The sequence below is a fragment of the Dermochelys coriacea genome, chromosome 1 (genome assembly GCF_009764565.3).
Source record: "Dermochelys coriacea isolate rDerCor1 chromosome 1, rDerCor1.pri.v4, whole genome shotgun sequence".
Lineage (NCBI taxonomy): Eukaryota > Metazoa > Chordata > Testudines > Dermochelyidae > Dermochelys > Dermochelys coriacea.
In genome coordinates, this window is record NC_050068.2 from 289,191,740 (window position 1) to 289,207,385 (window position 15,646).

The window sequence follows — 15,646 nt, forward strand, 5'->3', positions numbered from 1 at the left end:
ATAAAATAAGCACTCTATGAGTCCAACAGGTAATTCCAGTTTCCAGAGCAGCTGCAGGTATCTGAGCCAATTTACCATACAGTCCCTCTCATATGAGTTAAGAGTCAGAACCCATAATCTGTGTACAACTATAAGAAGCTGGTGACAAAGTGATTTTGCCACTTTCCACATGAACCCAGAGCACAATGCATAATCAAGCATGGTCTTCTCTCAAAGTCAAAGAACTAAAAAAAATCCTGACAGCTAACCTGACTCTGAAGCATTGTCAAAGGTGTCTCTCCTTGTTCCATTGCATCAGGATCACACAGCCAACTCTGCACAGGTCGAGTTTGTTTTAAAAGAGAAAGATATGCATGGAAAACATCTGCTTTTACATTCTCCTCACGCTCTTTGAATCTGGCTATTAAAGCAGGAGATACGGTCTTGTAGAATTCTGGAAGCATTTCATGTCGTGTGCTAACCACAGCATCTAAACATTTAGCTGCTGCACGTCTCACTTTCCAGCTCATATCGTCATCATCACTATATTCATCATCGCTCCCTTGACAAAATAAAATGAACTTCTATTATATACAAATAGACATTCCATGCTAGCAGATTTGTACAGAAAGTTTTGTTTTAAAGAACTCAAATTTATTTGATGCAACAGATTGTTAAATGGGTAAAACTTACCAGAGACAGATAATATATTAGCTTAAGAAATTTAAGAAGCAGTCTATAATCAAGACAAAGCAGAAGTATACAAAAGGTAATTCAAAACTGCCTTAGACCTAAAACTAATTATCTACTTTACCAGCTTCCTCACACCAGCCCCCTCATACATCCCCTCCTCAACTTCAGTTGCTAATCGGACAAAGTCATTCCCACCACACTTGTGGCCTTACTAAATTTTTTATTTTGAATGTTTTCATATATATTCATCACATGAGACAATAAGGTAATAATCAACAGCACATCAAAATTCTGAAAACTAGCCTCTTCACATTTTACTTTTGTTGAGGGAATTATTATACCAGCAAAAATTGTGCATGGGTTCAACATGTGGTTAGTCCTATCATTTGTATATACACTACAATTATATTTGTATCCCATTCCATAAAAAAGGAGTCATATCAATATGCAACAGTGACTTCTAAAAGCCAAAACTTACAAGTCTCAGGTTCTTTCCAGGGTAGGAAACTGTACAGATTTTAATAATTTTACAAAATCTACATTGCTTTGTGAACAGAGACAAGATATTGTCTTTCAAAGTCCTAAATACTCCACAGTTTTGTTTTGTTAAATCTCTCCGTATATCTCTACATTCTTTATTGTACCACTCTGGACTACGTATTACAGCCAATTTCTACTGCAGTAATTCAAGTTAAATTGACCAATTTAGAAAACTAAATTATGTTTAATAAATAGTACATAAGATTTTGTAACTGTTAGAATATATACTCTTACAGCCTAAACATTTAGTTCCCCTAAGTCAGACATTTATATTATAGACCTGATCAGAATATTCCATTTAACTCTCCTTTACTGGAGAACACAGCCCTCTGAAGCAACTTCTATAGGACTGAAGAGGCTCCTTGTAAAACTATTTAGCAGCTTAAGAGAGCAAGACACTTGTTTATCAACAAACTCAACCATACTATTTTTCACAAAGAAAACAGAACAGAAACAGAGCATGCAAGAAGTAAAGCAGATTATTACATTACTATATAAAAATTAATTTAATTTAAAGCATAGCTAGATGGCCCAGTAGGAGAATGCTCTATCTTTCCACCTGAGACAGCTTAGGTTCAAATCTACCTGAGTCACAAACATGTGAGTTTGCTGTTCTTATGCTCTGAAATCCAGATTAAGTGATGGGCCAAAGTTTCAGTAAGTATGGCAAGCTATCCAGCAGCAATATAATCATTCTATACTTTTTATACCTAACCAAAAGAGGAACTGAGAAATGCACCCACTGATGGCAACTTGGAAACTTTCCCTGGCAAGAGTGGTGGCCTAGTCTCTGTTTCAGAAGAATTAAACATCTGATTTTTAACAAAAATTAAGTTTCTAGCGCTACAGCTGATAAGATAACCAAATGTAAACTGATGGTGTTATCTCCTGCAGACTTCTCCATCTCTCTGCTGCTGCGCACAGCTTTGTCAAACAGCAAAGTAGTATTAAGACCTTCTGTGTCTTCTACTCCACACCTCTGCAACTGCAGCATTGTTTTATGCAATATTTTGTGGTACTTTATCCAGTCTAACTGGACATTCTTTTTGTTCTGTGTTTGTACAGCAGCGAGCATGAGATCCTCATCTCTGACTAAGACCCTAAATGCTATGGTAATACAAATAAATAAAAACAACACTCATTTCATGCAAAGAAGCATCACTTTTCCTGATATACATCTTAAATTAATTCTCTAAATTTCTTTCAACTTCTAGTCATGTCACACTAAAGAATTCCTATGCCTTCCTCATGTTTACACCATTCAAGTACTTTTAGACAGTTATGACATTCTTTACTATAATCCCTCTAAACTCACAATACCAGGCCAATGGATGCCCTAAATACCTATATAAAATATCATCCTGTTCACTTTACTGAGTGTAGTAAATGGCCATGCCCGCAAAAACAAAAGAGCAAAACATGAAAATGCCACATAATCATTTAAGTTTTGGAAAGACTTGAATTAAGACTTATAGAATTGATCATTTCCGTTTCCTCTCAATTTAGGCTCACTAGCTCTTCTCCCCAAAACCAAGAGAAAATATACCTTGATCATCATCATCACCACCATCAGCATCCATGGCATTTTCATCTTCATCTTCATCATCATAATTGTAATTAGGATCATAGGTAAGGTATTTAAGACAAATGTTTATAATGGTAGACACATGAGGATAAACTTCCTTAGGACATCTGCATAATAAATTTAACAAATTACGTTTAACGTACAATATTAATATTGAACAATTAACAATTCTTCTTTAACAGAAGAAATGTATATCTATATGCTTTAGTACTGATTCCACTAGCAAATCTAATACTATCAGAATTCCCATTACATATGTTTTTTCTCAGAATTCAACTCAGTTACAAACATTCAGTACAATCTGAAACTTGCTATACAAGAACTCAGGCCGAACTGACACAGGGTAACTTAGAAGACTGGAAAAAATACAGAGTTTCACCTCCATAGATAGAATCAAACAAAATATAAATGTAGTTCACTAGCCACTTTGTGGTCCTGTAGTTCAGTTCTCATAATTCAGCTCCCAAAAGGTACTGTGACAATTATTGCTGTTGCAATCTGTCAAAGCAGAGGTCAAGGAAACAAGAAGATCCTCTCAGCTCTTCAGGGAATGCAAAAGTAGAGGGACAGGGAAGTATGCTCTGTTGCTGCCTTTGATTTATATTCATAGATTTTACGGCAAGATGGGACCATTATGATCTTCTAATCTGAGTGCTATCAAATCTTATGATGTACCTTTGGAAATAAGAAGGTTCTGTCTCCACTAATGGGAATCTAGCACGTTCCATAAGCATTATATTTATAAATACAATTTTCTTATCTGTCACTATATATGAATAGCAAATCATGGCCTATTGTGCCAGTCTGCGTACATATTACACTGATTATCAGTGAAATTACAAGACAGTGATTGAAAAATCTGCTTTAGCAATTCAGGTATGATCTCTGACTCAAAATCAGCAAAGGTATTTTGCACCACAAAGACCATCACTTCCATCAGGAAAGGAACATATTTCTTGTGGCTTACCTCAACTCTTTTCAATTGCTCAAGGACTAGCAATGAGTTCTTATACAGTCAGTCAGTCAAATGACAAACAGTCAACTTGTAAGAAAGAAAAAAAAAAAAAAAACCAAACCTTAAAAGTAGCTTACCTCCTAACAAAAGATTCAAAAGCTTGAATGCAATATTCTCTTAGTTCATCATCATCTACATTACAAAATTTTACCACTAAAGGGATTATTTTCTCAAGATATTCACCTGAAAAAGGAAAATTAGAAGTGATCATTCACATCTAAAAATATGCAGAATCAGAGAAAAATATATAAATTCTCTTACCTATTCTATGACCTGCTTGCCTACTGATAGCCGCAATACACTGTATATATGTCCTAGTTGTTGACATGGAATCATTTTTAGACAGCTCTGTCAACAGATGTTCAATGAGGTCAACAAAAACTATATTGCCACAACTCATAACCAGGTGACCAAGAGCAATGATGGTTCTTTTCCTCACAGCAAGCCTGGGACTAGTCAGCTGGGGGAGCAGACAGGTCAGAATTGAAGGGTGGAAGTTAACAAGCAGTCCTCCTTGCCTTAAAACAGACAAAACACAAACTCAAACCAACTGAATCTAGAACTGATTTCGTTCTTCTATTGTTTCATTCTTATTCCAAGTATTCCCAAAATGCCATACAAAATATATCAAGTGCATTTAGAATTATTTGGAAAAACTAAGAAACTAATTAACTGCTTTCAGATACATCTTTAAACTATTCTGACAACTGAAACTGGGAACTAAAGAAGTTCTCAACAGCTTCAAAAGATAAATAATGAGTTATCTGATTAATCAGCTACGTTTAAATTAAATACATTTTAAATGTAACATTTGTATTCTGTTACAAAGTTTCATTTATGTTCAATTTTCCTCGTTTGAAACAAGTTACTCAACTTTTTCACGTTTACAAAGCCTAAATTATAATCACCTAAAATTGAATTACTACAAAAATCAAGTTCACGGTGATTTAACCAGTTAAAACATAGCATTAACAATTACATTCTATCACCATTTTGTAACAAGGATGCTTACCTGCTCAGCATATCAGCCATGATATCCAAGGCCTCTAATTGGACAGACACATCTTCCTGCTTGGCTATAGCGCTTGTAAGACGCCCTGTGATCTTTTTACAAACATTAGCCGCTAATGCAGATCCTGAAAAGTACAACGAAACCTTAGCATTTTGACAGTAAAAATGTGTAAATCTAATACCAAACGTCATATACCAAATGTCATATTTGCAACAGTTGGAAATTACTTAGCAAAAATTCCTCCCAATGAAGACTATTTAATTGTCCAGCATAAGCCTAAATTGACAAAGGTTGCTCTACCTAGAAACAGTTACTGAGCAAGATGTTCTTTCATTAAGAAATCTGCATCCAACTCAAAGAAACAGAAAGCTGCTGGCATGGAAGCAGCAGAAAGTAGAGGCCATTGAAAGCCTGCAACAAGGGGTATTTCTTGACTGAAAGTGTGTGGAGCCAGAAGTAGATTGTAGGTGGGAATAAAGAGAAACAGCAGCAAGAAAGTTTACTGGGAAAAGTAAGGAGGTAACTTGAACTGGCTGTGAAGAACAGCTGGTATAGTGAAGTGTCAAGGAGTTTAAGTAGGTCATCATTAATTTTCAGCAGGGCAGATAAAATCAATGAATTATTTTTAAAAAATAAAAACAATCTGTTTTTATTTAAATCTGTTTTTGATAAAATGCTTTTTGAGGAAAAAACCTATCTAAAGATAGTTTTAATTAAGATACACTATAGCTCAAAGATATCTCATCATGGAATAGGGATTATAAATTCTAATTCTATAGTATGAGACAATATATTCACGTAACGTTTAAGAAAAGTTTTGTAAATGAGTTCCAATAGTTCATGGATTAGGGACCCAATCTTATGGGGTTTCAAGGGCTTCTGTATAGATTATTTAGGTTAATCTTTCTATCTACCCAATGGGACTCAGTGCTCAATTTAGAAGATACGACCAGAGATGCTTAGTTTTTTTGCAGTTCTCAAACTGTGGATTTGTGTCTCCAGAGATAACATGTTTGTTAAGAGCAAAAATGTTTTTAAATAAATAAATATATAGAGAGGTGAGAAATAACAGACCTCAACCCTATTGTCCCTCTGCAAGTTTGTGTACACAGAGTCAATCCCTTATCTCTCTCTAAAAGTGCAAAGTTTCAAAAAGTTCAATTAAATCGTTGGGGGCGGAATAGATCTGGACAAGGAGAAGAAGTCTGGAGATAAATGTGAGAAGGGAGGGACAGGCAGTAGAAACAAAAGTGAAACTGTCTGAGCAGCATATTCCAGAAGTCTTGAGGTCTTTCCGAGTGTAGGCTTCATTGATTTGAGATCTACCATACCATTTTCTCACTAGAAGGGAAAACCTATAATGGCAGCAGGCTGTAAAAGAGATCCAGTTTGTTGATATTTTAATGAAGTTCCTCTACCTGTGGGTAAGACAGGCATGCATGCAAAATGCCAACAGTGCAACAAAGAAATGCAAGGCTGATTGCCTGAATGAAACATCATATGAAGTGTTACTTCTCAGGAGGAAGCTATGTTGAAGATGATGAAAGGAACATGTCTGAACATGCAAGATCTTCAGGTTGGTAAACTTTTATTTCATACTTCTTTTTAAGGACTTCCTGTCTTCTTTCTGGACTATTCTTGCAATTCTGTAGTTGTTACTCTATGGTACTATCATTTTACATGCAGCTGTCATAAAAAAATAAATAGCTGAAATAGGCAGATCTTCCATTTACAATTTCATCTTTAAAGTAGTACTGTCAGTGAATGCAAACAGTAATACTAAATGAGAAGTATGGTAATAATAATTAAATAACTGCACTGACTTATTTTGTTTAGGAGAATCCATCCTCAACATACAGGATTCTGAAGACAACAGTAACTCCTCACTTAAAGTCATACCGGTTAACACTGTTTCATTGTTACGTTCAATTAGGGAACATGCTTGTTTAAAGTTGTGCAATGCTCCACTCTTACGTTGTTTAGCTGCCTGCTTTCTCCACAGCTGGCAGCCTCCCTACGCACCCCCCTTCTCCTCCTCCCAACAACCGGCAGACCCCGCGGATCAGCGCCATCCCCCTCCTCCCCCCGCCCACAGCAATCAGCTGGCTTGCGGCATTTTGGAGGCAGGAGCAAGGACTTGGCATGCAGGCTCCCCTGCCTCTGGAACACCGCAAGCCAGCTGACTGCCCAAGGCAGGAAGCGGGGGGGAGGAAGGAAGAGCCTACATGCCAAGTTCTCGCTCCTCCCCCCACCCTGCCTCCTAAACGCCGCAAGCCAGCTGATTGCCCCAGGCAGGAGGAGCAAGGCCTCAGTGCGCCTCCCCGCTCCCTTCCCTCCCTCCTATCTGTGGCAATTAGCTGGCTTGCGGCATTTAGATGGGAGGGAAGGGAGGAGCAAGGACGCAGCATGCAAAGTAAAGGGAGAGGCGGTGGGGGGGGAGAAGAGGTGGGTCAAGGATGGGGACTTGGGGGAATTGGGGGGAGTGGGTGGGCTGAGGGTTGAACCCCCCCCCGTGCTTGCAGAGTAGGGGAAGCTGCCGCTGCTGCACAATGTGCTTCTCCTAGCCTACAACACCTTCAGCCTCCTTGCCTGCCTCATCTCTCCAGTGCCAGTGGGCTGTGCCTGTGTAGGGTAAGGCAGGGGCACCTCCTCTGTTTAAAACTTATACCTGTATTAAATTTCTTGTTTAAAATTGTTTAAAATGTATATAATGCCTTTTGTCTGGCAAAAAAAAATTTCCCTGGAACCTAAACCCCCCTATTTACATTAATTCTTATGGGGAAATTGGATTCGCTTAACATCGTTTCACTTAAAGTCGCATTTTTCAGGAACATAACTACAACATTAAGTGAGGAGTTACTGTATCTACCTTCAAGATCACCATCATTTTCTATAGTTTCAGAGTTATCTGCCAATGATAGTGTTTCAGTCACATCATGTATGTCACATAGCCACAGTATAACACCTGTAGCAAAAAGAAAAAAAAAAATCTCCATCATCCCAAAACCACCATAGATAAATCTGTGATAAGAACCAGCAGATTACAAAAAGAGGTAATTGGTGAAAAAATTGCCCAGTTTGTTTATGCAACAAACTGTCCTTTCTGTATGATTGAGAACCCACACTTCATTAACGTGATACAGTCATTAAGATCAGGATACAGTTCGCCCAAAAGAGCAGATGTCGCAGGCAAATTGCTGGATAAAGTGTATGAAAGAGAAATTGAGCACTGTGCAAAAAGTCTAGAGGGTAAAATTGTTAACCTGAGTCTTGATAGGTGGAGCAATGTCCACCACGATCCTGTTGTATGTGCTTGTGTGACAACAGAAGAAGGAAAAGGGAATGTCTTCCTTACAGAAACAACAGGAAATGTACATACAGCAGAATACTTACAAGAAGTAGCAGTAAAAGCTATAACGGTGAAAAAAAATTCAGATGTCTAGTACGCAGCTTGGTTACACACCATGCTGCAAATGTATCCAGGATGAAAAGAAATTTAGAAGAGAGTCCCAAGCTAACAACATACAGTTGCAGTGCTCATTTGATGCACATCCTAACCAAAGATTTCAGTGTCCCAGAAATAAAGTCTAATGTTGTTGAAATTACAAAATACTTCCATAACAACCCACTCTGCAGCAGCTGCTCTGAAAAAAGTTGGAGGAACCAAGCTAACTCTCCCACAAGAGATGCAATGGAATTCAGTAGTGGACTATTTTGAGGACTACACCTCTAACCCAATATAACGCTGTCCTCGGGAGCCAAAAAATATTACCGTGTTATAAGTGAAACCGTGTTATACTGAATTTGCTTTGATCCACTAGAGCATGCAGCCCCGCCACTCAGAGCGCTGCTTTACCGCATTATATCTGAATGTGTGTTATATCGGGGTAGAGGTGTATATCAAGACTGACCTAATCTGATGACAGTTTGTGAACAAAATTGTGAAAAAATAGATGGCACTGTCACAGTCAAAGTTCTCAACACTGGACTTAAGAGAAATGTTGAACAAATGCAGAGTGCCCTGAAGCCTATTTCTGTAGCCTTGAACAAAATGCAGGGAAATAGCTGTTTTATTGCTGACGCTGTTGAAATTTGGAAGGAACTGAATGAGATCTTAAAAAGAGAAATATGCAATGACAGAGTTAAATTACAAGCATTAAAAAAAAAAACGAATGGGACAAGCACTATCTCCATCTCATTTTCTTGTAAATATTCTCAATACTCGGTACCAGGGTAAACCTTAACTGCTGAAGAAGAGAAGTTGGCTATGACATGGACATCCAGCAATCATCCCTCCATAATGCCAACTATAATAAACTTCAGAGCTAAGGCTGAACCATTCAAGAAATGTATATTTGTGGATGATGTTTTTAAAGAAAGTCACACCAGTGGACTGGTGGAAGTCACTTAAGCACTTGGATTCAGAGACTGTTGAAGTGATAATCTCACTAGTAACAGCAGTAGCTTTTTCTCCCGGCGCAGAAAGAATATTTTCTTCCTTTGAACTAATTCATTCCAAATTGAGATATCATTTGGGACCTGAAAAAGCAGGAGAGCTTGTTTTTCTTTTCCAGATTATGAACAAACAGGAAAATGAAGCGGAAGACGACCGAGTTAGCTGCAGAAGCCAATATTTTAAGTTTCTCATGTTGACCTGGCTGACACAGTCGATTTAATAATAATTGTTTTGGGGTTTTTTTAATTTTTTTTTTTTAAACTATTTTAGTTAAAACAACTTTAACAAAAACAAACCTGATTTTAAAAAACCTGAATGTTTAACTGAATTCAAAAATGCATATGTTTGTTTTGTTAAAATATTATATGTTTGCTGTTGAAGAAAAAAATCCAGAATACATAACGGTGTTGTTTTAGTTAAATAAAACAATGTAAATGACTTTCTGGTGATGTTCTCCTCCTAATACAGGATGGCAAGAAAATCCTCCAAATATTAATGATTAACCTGTTGAATTGGAGATAGTTCACCTCCAATGACTTCATAAATATCTGCTTCAATTACCTTTGGTAAATGAAATAACAAAACAATCATTCATTTTCTGATATAGCTGTAAAACTAATCTGAAAACTTTTCAGATCAATCACTTTAAAAATGTATAGTGTGTACCTTCTAAAAATGAAACCTACATCTATCTCTGAGTTGTGAAGAATATGTATTAAGGTTATAACAACCAACAAGAGTGCACTTTTATGTAGAAATCCATGATTAAATCAAGTCTTCCTGACTAGTGATTTAAATCATGATTTAAATCAATCTGATTTAAATCAAATCCACCCTGATTTTCAGGTTTTATTCTTCTGTTAATTCAGTTTTCTAAAAGTTAGTTGAAATAATCCTATAGCAATTAGCTGGGGCATTTTATAGTGGAAAAGGTGTTTAAAATACTGTATCCATAAAATTTAAATTACTGAGAGTGTGTTTTGAGTGGTTAGTTTATGCAAGATGCTAACAATTCACTTTTAAAAACACTGAAAATAAGTTGAACTGTGTCCATTGTACCTTCACTGTGGCTCTTCCCCCAGCATGGACTGCTCTAAATTTGTATGAACTCAGTTGCATGAACTTGAGTATCCTTTGTGGTGATGGTGCTCAATTGGCTGGTGGAGGCTTTGTATTTGCAAGAGTATTGACAGGCACCCACTGGCTGAAACTTTCAATGCTACCTGATTGGCCATGTGTGCAATGTCTTCAGTAAACATGGAACATTATGAGCTACAAAGGGAACAATTTTAAAACTTAGGTTTTAGCTGCAATTTGGAAAATTATATCAGGCAGAAATAACAATTTTACTGTTTTGACCCTAAAAACAAATCCATTTGTTTATTAATTTAACAGATCCCTAACTACACTACATAAACTAAAAAATTCACCTCGTAAGATGAACCAACTATTGGGTGATATATTTGCATCACCATGCAGGCTGGGGAAAAGGAAGAAAGCAAGCAGTCCAAATGCATTGTATTAAAAGAGCTATAAATCTAAGGCTGTATTTGACTCTTTGCAATAGAACCTTTAGTTTAATGAGTATTCATTTTTTCCTTTGCCTCTAGGATTACAGAAAGCAACAAAACTGACTTATTTTTTTAAAAAGCAGCCCAGATCTATTATCTATCTATGAAATATCTATTTTCCCCCCTCATTTCATGATTATTAGCTCTTTGTTTAGGCGTTTTTTGCCAGAAGATTCATTAACCAGCATAAAAGCCTAACTGGAAATCACTTACTATAACTTTCTTTTTATAAATTATTGTATATGCTTATTTCTGAAAGGTTAAACAAGCATGACTGGTTTTTGTTTTATTTGCAGACCTTAAAGGGATGTAGGCACATCCCTGGGAAGGATTTTTTAAGTTAACATATGCCTTAATGGTGAGAATCTTCTAATTTAGCATAAAACATCTTTAAATTTTAAAATATTTAATAGGACATTTGAGAGGACATTTCAATACATAATGCAAAATAGGTAACATTTAGGGAGACTGCTTCCTAATGTCTAATTAAACACGTCAGAACACCTAGCATACATCCAGTGGCTGTAGGTAAGTGGGAGAGGAGACAGCATGGCCTAGAAAGAGGCACAAAACCAGTTCTAATCCAGTAACTAGGGACTGACAAGAAAATATGATGCCATAATTTCTTTCTGAGCTAAGACTGGGGAGAAAGTTGGAGAAAAGATTTGCTCCATAAGATACCCAAACGCTTTAGAGACTACCGTATTACAGATTTCAGGAGAGTAGGGATGAAGGCCTGGGAAAACAGAGAAATTGGAAGCAAGTTCAAATCTTTCTGAAGATTTGAGTCAGCTTCTCCCCTGTAAAGAACAGGTGGAGGAAAGACAAAAGAGACTAAAAAGGATGCAAAAGAAATTGTATACCAGGGAATAAAGAAGCCAAGAAAAAACAAACGGAAGTAGTCCTAAAGAACCCCTGCATCATCTGCATAAGTGAATTATGCTGAATAAAATTAAAATGTTAGACACTACATTGTGGCCATATTCTACCATCACTGTTTATGCTACTACAGTTGAGAAATTGTGCTGTGGATCAAACATAACATATAGCATTCATTTTTGGCCTGCAAACCATGGTTAAAAGAAAGTAAATAGAAATTCTCCACCAATGCTATTTGAAAAATTTCAAAACAAGCAATTTTTTGCTGATTTTCTTCCAGTTTATAGCATAGTCAAAATTTCAGCACTTTATTTTTTTTTTTACCAATTCTATTTATCCAGACATATAACTGTGTTAGACTGTTTAGTTTTTCTGCAGGTTGCCCTTTGTAATCAACCTAACACAAGAACTCCAGTCCCCAAATCCGTTTTGAGTTATCATTCTCTTCTAGCCCAGTCAAATTCACATACTGCACTCACTGTGGTATTTGAGCACCTTCTAGATTTAAAAGAACAAAGTGACTAACATTTGGCAAGTGGAGTTCCTCGAGATTGCCTTGTTAATTTTACAGTGGAAGTCAGGCTGTCTGAAGTACTGTAATTCTATAATTAGAAACACTAGGTATATCTCAAAACACATACTGGGAAAAGAAATGATCACAATCCCATTAAAGAAAAGTTATCTCAATTTAAAAGTGTATTGTCAATTTTTAAAAAATTTACCCAAATGAGATTTAACTACTATTGTTAACAAGCCTAGGAATATTGTGCCCAAAAATATTTAAGATAGATATCTATAGCAGATGTAATCTGAAATTACTTCCAGCTGTTTTTACAGTGACTTGACTAAGTTTACCACACCTCTTTACATATCATAAATAGGTAACAGTATGTAACAGAAGCACCACACAAATGATTGTCTCCAACAAAAATGAATTTCAAGTCAACAGTCACTGAGGGACAACTGAATCTTGTTCACTGAAGGACACTAGCTTACAATGAAAGAATTGGGTATAGAGAAATAAAGTTAGACCTCATGTTTTAAAAACAGAGAAGGGGAGAAGAATGTCATTTCTTACCACTGGAAGCTGGAGGAAGTTCTCCAATGACGGTTTTAAGGCCAATGCTTGAAATATCACGTAGCTGCTCTTTATCTGAAAGCATATTAGTACAGAGGGTATCCACAATGGTCTCCACTTGATATTCCTTCACTTTACTCACCAAAGGACCAAGACTGAAATAAAACAAAAAAATTATGCAAATAAATCTGCAGGTTTAAACAGGAGTGATATCCAGCTACATATACCACTTTTATATTAAGAATCCTTCAAAACATATTCAAAAATGTATTCACAGAGCCATTGTTAATACTGATGTTTGCAGGGTTGAGATAATGTTGCTATTATTTCTGCATTATTTCTATTTAGTAGTATTCTTGATGTGAAAACCAAGTTTCAGTTACTTAGGGTACAATCCTTCCCCACCCACCACCTGTAAATCTTCTGACACAATGAATCACTGTTTTAGACACATTTGCTTTGTATCGGGAATTTTAAACCCTCCAGATCCAACAGATGTTGTATCAGTGTTGTTACTTCTTCATACTCTCAAACCCTGGAGTAACAAATAGAGTTGTCAGCTAAAGCCACAACTTGTAACAAAATTACCGTATCCACTGACATTAGTTTGCATGCTTCACCATCAGTACATAACATATTAATAGAGACACACAGATAGATTCCTATACTACAATGAACCATTGTGATCATCTACTATGAAACTCCTGTATAACACAGGCCACAAGACTTCTTCAAAATAATTCCTAGAGCACATCTTTTAAAAAATCATCCAACCTTGATTTAGTGAACCTTGGTAAATTGTTCCAATGGTTAATTACCCTCACTGTCAAAAATGTACACCTTAATTCCATTTTGAATTTGTCGAGCTTCCATAACATTGGATCATGTTATGCCTTTCTTTGTTAGACTGAAGAGACCATTATCAAATATTTGCTCCATGCAGGTACTTATTAGGATGTAAAATATTAAATGGTTAAACGGTAAGCATTAGTCTTACTGGTTCACCCACCCTGTTAACCCCCAGCCCTGGGCCACACCAGTTGGAGCAGCCCTAGCCCCAGGCTAGCCAGAGCAGCCCCAGCCCCTCTCCTTTTAATCAGTTAACTGATTAAACAATATAATTGTAATTGTTTAAACAGTTAATTTTTAAAATTATATTTACATGCCTAGTACTTAGAGACTGTAATGAAGTCACCCGTTAACCTTCTCTTTGTTAAGTTAAATAAATTGAGCTCCGGGGGGGGGGGGGTCTATCACCCTAAGGCATGTTTTCAAATGCTCCTCATGGTTCTTCTCTGAACCCTTTCCAATTTATTAACATCCTTCTTGAACTGTGGGCATCAAAACTAGACACAGTACTTCAGCAGTGGTTGCACCAATCCCAAAGACAGAGGTAAAATAACCGATCTATTCCTACTCAAGATTCCCGATTATGCATCCAAGGATAACATTAGCCCTTTTAACTACAGCATCACACTGAGAGCTCATGTTCGGCTAATTATCCACCATGACCCCCCAAAACATTCACAAAATCAAGTATATATAGACATAGCAGGGTAACAGTGAATTACTTGATTGCGTCATTACTCTAGACATGCTCTGAGCTCCGAGTGAGATATAACCACACAAAGACTCCTTCCAGTGCCTTAATGTGTGTCAACATAAACAGATGGAAGAACAAAGGCAATGAAACTTTGCATCTAAGTTCTGTTGACTCCAAAGAAAGCCCTGTAACTGGTGGAGTGGTTGTCTGGTTACATGTCTTCTTTGTTTTATTAAATCTATGATGGTTCTTTTACTCAGTGCTTTATCCATTTGGGTGGTGATGCAATCCCATATTCTTTAATCAGCTACATCTATTTGCACAAAATATTGCGATCATGAGTTGCTATAGTAATGGGCCAATTAGCATTACTACTGGAAAACCTAGTATAGTGATACAATGTAAAAACATGCCTTCCTTAAACATTTTCCCAGCCTTCCCCACACTATTACCTCTTCTAATGTTTTTTCCATAATTGATGTGGTGGTTCTCCAAAAGTCTACAATGTAAAGTAAGAAGATGCTGCTGTTTTTAACAACTCTATTTCCCTCATGCACTAAAATGCATCAGTTTATCAGTGAAATATTAATTTTCTACTTTTTACTTAGCATTCCAAAGTAAAAAAGACAGCTGAAGAATTAACTGGATTTTTTTTTTTTTACTTGCCTATCAAAAGGCTTAAGCACATTCCAACTACATGGTCGAGTTCTGTCCAAGTTACACAGAACTTTTAGAATTTGGCTGCAATCATTATTACTAGTGATAACCCAAGCCAGAAATCACAGCTTGACTTTCAGATTTAGTTTGCATGGCTGACTACACCACTGGTGTGCTGAGACCACTATCTACTTAAGCTGATCAATTAGGTCTCACTGTTCCTTGTACAGAAACTCCTCATTTAAAGTCGTCCTGGTTAAAGTTGTTTTGTTGCTGATCAATTAGGGAACATGCTCATTTAAAGTTGTGCAATGCTCCCTTCTAATGTTGTTTGGCAGCCGCCTGCTTTGTCCACTGCTTGCAGAAAGAGCAGCCTGTTGGAGCTAGCTGGTAGGGGCTTGGAACCAAGGTGGACCAGCAGCCCCCCATCAGCTCCCTGCTCCCCTAAGTTCCCTGTGCGGCAGCTGCCCAGCAGGCTATCAGTTGCCGGCAGTTCAGCTGTCCCTCCCTCCACTGCCATGTGCTGCCGCTGCCCCTGCCCTCTGCCTTGGAGCTGCTCCCCGAAACTCCTGCTTGCTATGTGGGGGGGAGGCGAAGAAGAGGGGGGCTAATATTAGGGTGTCCCCCTCCCCCCTGCT

At 37.2% G+C, this 15,646-nt stretch overlaps 1 protein-coding gene across 1 annotated transcript in view; it reads right to left on the bottom strand.

The window, feature by feature from the left end:
• CAND1 (cullin associated and neddylation dissociated 1) overlaps positions 1 to 15,646 on the bottom strand; it is a 51,261-nt gene that overhangs the window by 11,954 nt on the left and 23,661 nt on the right. The window contains exons 3-8 of the mRNA XM_038411866.2: positions 12,809 to 12,963; positions 4,825 to 4,948; positions 4,074 to 4,330; positions 3,890 to 3,995; positions 2,759 to 2,904; positions 249 to 541 (exon numbers count right to left, since the gene is read on the bottom strand). Coding sequence (XP_038267794.1) covers positions 249 to 541; positions 2,759 to 2,904; positions 3,890 to 3,995; positions 4,074 to 4,330; positions 4,825 to 4,948; positions 12,809 to 12,963 — 1,081 coding nt within the window. The remainder of the gene's footprint in view (positions 1 to 248; positions 542 to 2,758; positions 2,905 to 3,889; positions 3,996 to 4,073; positions 4,331 to 4,824; positions 4,949 to 12,808; positions 12,964 to 15,646) is intronic.